This window comes from Diceros bicornis, chromosome 13 (assembly GCF_020826845.1).
Source record: "Diceros bicornis minor isolate mBicDic1 chromosome 13, mDicBic1.mat.cur, whole genome shotgun sequence".
Classification (NCBI taxonomy): Eukaryota; Metazoa; Chordata; class Mammalia; order Perissodactyla; family Rhinocerotidae; genus Diceros; species Diceros bicornis.
This window is the reverse complement of record NC_080752.1, coordinates 10,324,428-10,326,493: the sequence shown is the minus strand read 5'-3', so window position 1 is coordinate 10,326,493 and position 2,066 is coordinate 10,324,428. Positions and strand designations below refer to the sequence as shown.

At 69.9% G+C, this 2,066-nt stretch overlaps 1 protein-coding gene across 1 annotated transcript; it reads right to left on the bottom strand.

Annotated features, from left to right (window-relative positions):
• Window positions 1-683: 683 nt before the first annotated feature.
• Window positions 684-1,660, bottom strand: FOXE3 (forkhead box E3). The gene has a single exon (XM_058551977.1). It carries the CDS (start codon window positions 1,572-1,574, stop codon window positions 684-686), a length of 891 nt encoding a protein of 296 aa, XP_058407960.1. The 5' UTR covers window positions 1,575-1,660.
• Between the last annotated feature and the right edge of the window lie 406 nt (window positions 1,661-2,066).

Sequence of the window (2,066 nt, the reverse complement as noted above, 5' to 3'; positions counted from 1 at the left end):
AACCTAATAAGGTCTAAGTTTAGGACTAGTTTCCAGATGGTGGGGCAGCCTACTCACTCCCCTTTCAGGCAGGAGCCCCTGGTGCTGCTTGTCTCAGAAATCTCGAATAACTGTCCTCTGGGCCTGGAATAGCGCAGCCAGGCGTGTCCGTGTGGAAGGAGAGCGCTCTCCTGGTAAGAAATTGAGGACAGGCAGATAAGTGGGGGTGGGGAACAAACTTGTGGGGAAATGAAGGGAAGACAGCAAGGGAGTCATGAACCCAGGAGTCTGACCTCCAGTGTTGTAAAAACAGGAGGGAAGGTGAAGGAATAAGGAGCCGGTCGAAGAGGCAGCTTGAGATGGAAGGTTTGGAATTTACCAGAAACTGGGGTGGAGGCTCACTGGTTGTGGGACATGGGACGCATAACAGCGCTGGGGGAGTGCACAGATGGGGGCTCACAGTCGGGGGAGAAGAAACGAGGGACTCACAAATCGGGGCGGGGGTGAGGGGTTCGGTCCGATGTTGGGGTGGTGGGAGTCTCCCCAGGGAGATGTCACAGGTGTGCTCAGTCCAAGAGGCAGCGATGGGGAGCTCAAGATTGCTCCGAGTCCGGGGGGCAGCCAGAGGGGGCGCTCAAGGGCTGCGCCCAGTCCTCGGGGAGAGACGGGGCCCCCGCAGGCCGTTGCCGCCGCGGGGCCGGGGCTCACAGGTAGCGCTCGAGCCCCGGCGCGTAGCCCGGCGGCCTCAGGTAGGCCTCCCCGGGGCCGAGCGGGCCGAGCGCGGCCGCGGGCCCGGCCAAGGCCAGGAGCGGCTCGGCGGGCAGCGGGCCGGGGCCGGGGCGCGCGGGGGTCAGCCCCAGGCGGTCGGGGCCGGGCGCGTAGAGCGGCGGGGCGGCGGCGGCCGGGCAGGGCGGGAAGGCGGCGTCGGGCGCGGCGCAGCAGGGCGGCTCGGGGGCGCCCAGGCCGGCCAGGTCGGGCGGCAGGCTCCCCAGGCTGTCGGCGCTGAAGAGGCGCGCGGGCGCGGGCGCGGGCGCGTAGGGCGCGTAGGGGAAGGGCGGCGGGCCGGCGGCGGGCGCGGGCAGCTCGGCGCGCTTGAAGCGCTTGCGGCGCCGCAGGAAGCTGCCGTTGTCGAACATGTCGGCGGCCGCGGGGTCGAGCGTCCAGTAGTTGCCCTTGCCCGGGTTGCCCGGCTCGCGGGGCACCTTCACGAAGCAGTCGTTGAGCGTGAGGTTGTGGCGGATGCTGTTCTGCCACTTGCGCGGGCTGTCGCGGTAGAAGGCGAAGCGCTCGGTGATGAAGCGGTAGATGGCGGCCAGCGTGAGGCGGCGGCCCGGGGCGTGCGCCAGCGCCATGGCGATGAGCGCGATGTACGAGTAGGGCGGCTTCCCGCGCTGCAGCGGCCGCCGCCGCCGCCGCCCCGGGCCCGGCGGGGGCGCGGGCTCCGGCTCCCCGCGGCCCGCGGCCGCCTGCTCGGGCTCCGGCCCCGGCTCGGCTCCGGCGGGCGGCGACGGCGGCGGCCCCGACGGCGCGACCGAGGGCAGGGCCGGGAAGCCCGAGAACGCGGCGCGCGGCTCCATGTCGCTGCGCCCGGTCATGGGGAGGCGGCGGCGGCCCCGGCCCGCGCTGCTCCGAGGGAGCAGGGGCCGCTGACCGGCCTTATATGGACATGGCTCCCCTCCCCCGTCCCCCAGCCGGGGGAGAGGGCTCGGACCTTCCCCGCCGGCCAGCGGCTCCCGCCTAATTTGCTTTCCAATCCCCTTACTATGCTCACAGCACCCCCCCCCCTTAGTCTCATCGCTTTACGTTAGTCTTTCCCAGACCCAGCCTCACCCCTTCCCCACCTCCATTGAGTCAGGCCCCCGGCCCCGGCCCCATCCCACCAGGTTCCATCGGCTCCCTTCCCCTTCACCCCTCCCTCAACCCTCTCCTCTTTGGGTCAATGCCAATCACAAATCCACCCATTCAGCGCACTCTCCGGGCCCCCTCCCCACTACGCTTTTCCCAGCTGAGTGCATCTCCTCCAGCCTCCTCTCCTAGCCTCCTCCCGGTCCTTCCAACCCCAGCTGGGCAGAGGTGAGGGTTGTCTA

What these genes read in the sequence shown, in the direction of transcription:
- FOXE3 (XM_058551977.1), bottom strand. Translation starts at nt 1,574, where the DNA reads ATGACCGGGCGCAGCGACATGGAGCCGCGCGCCGCGTTCTCGGGCTTC.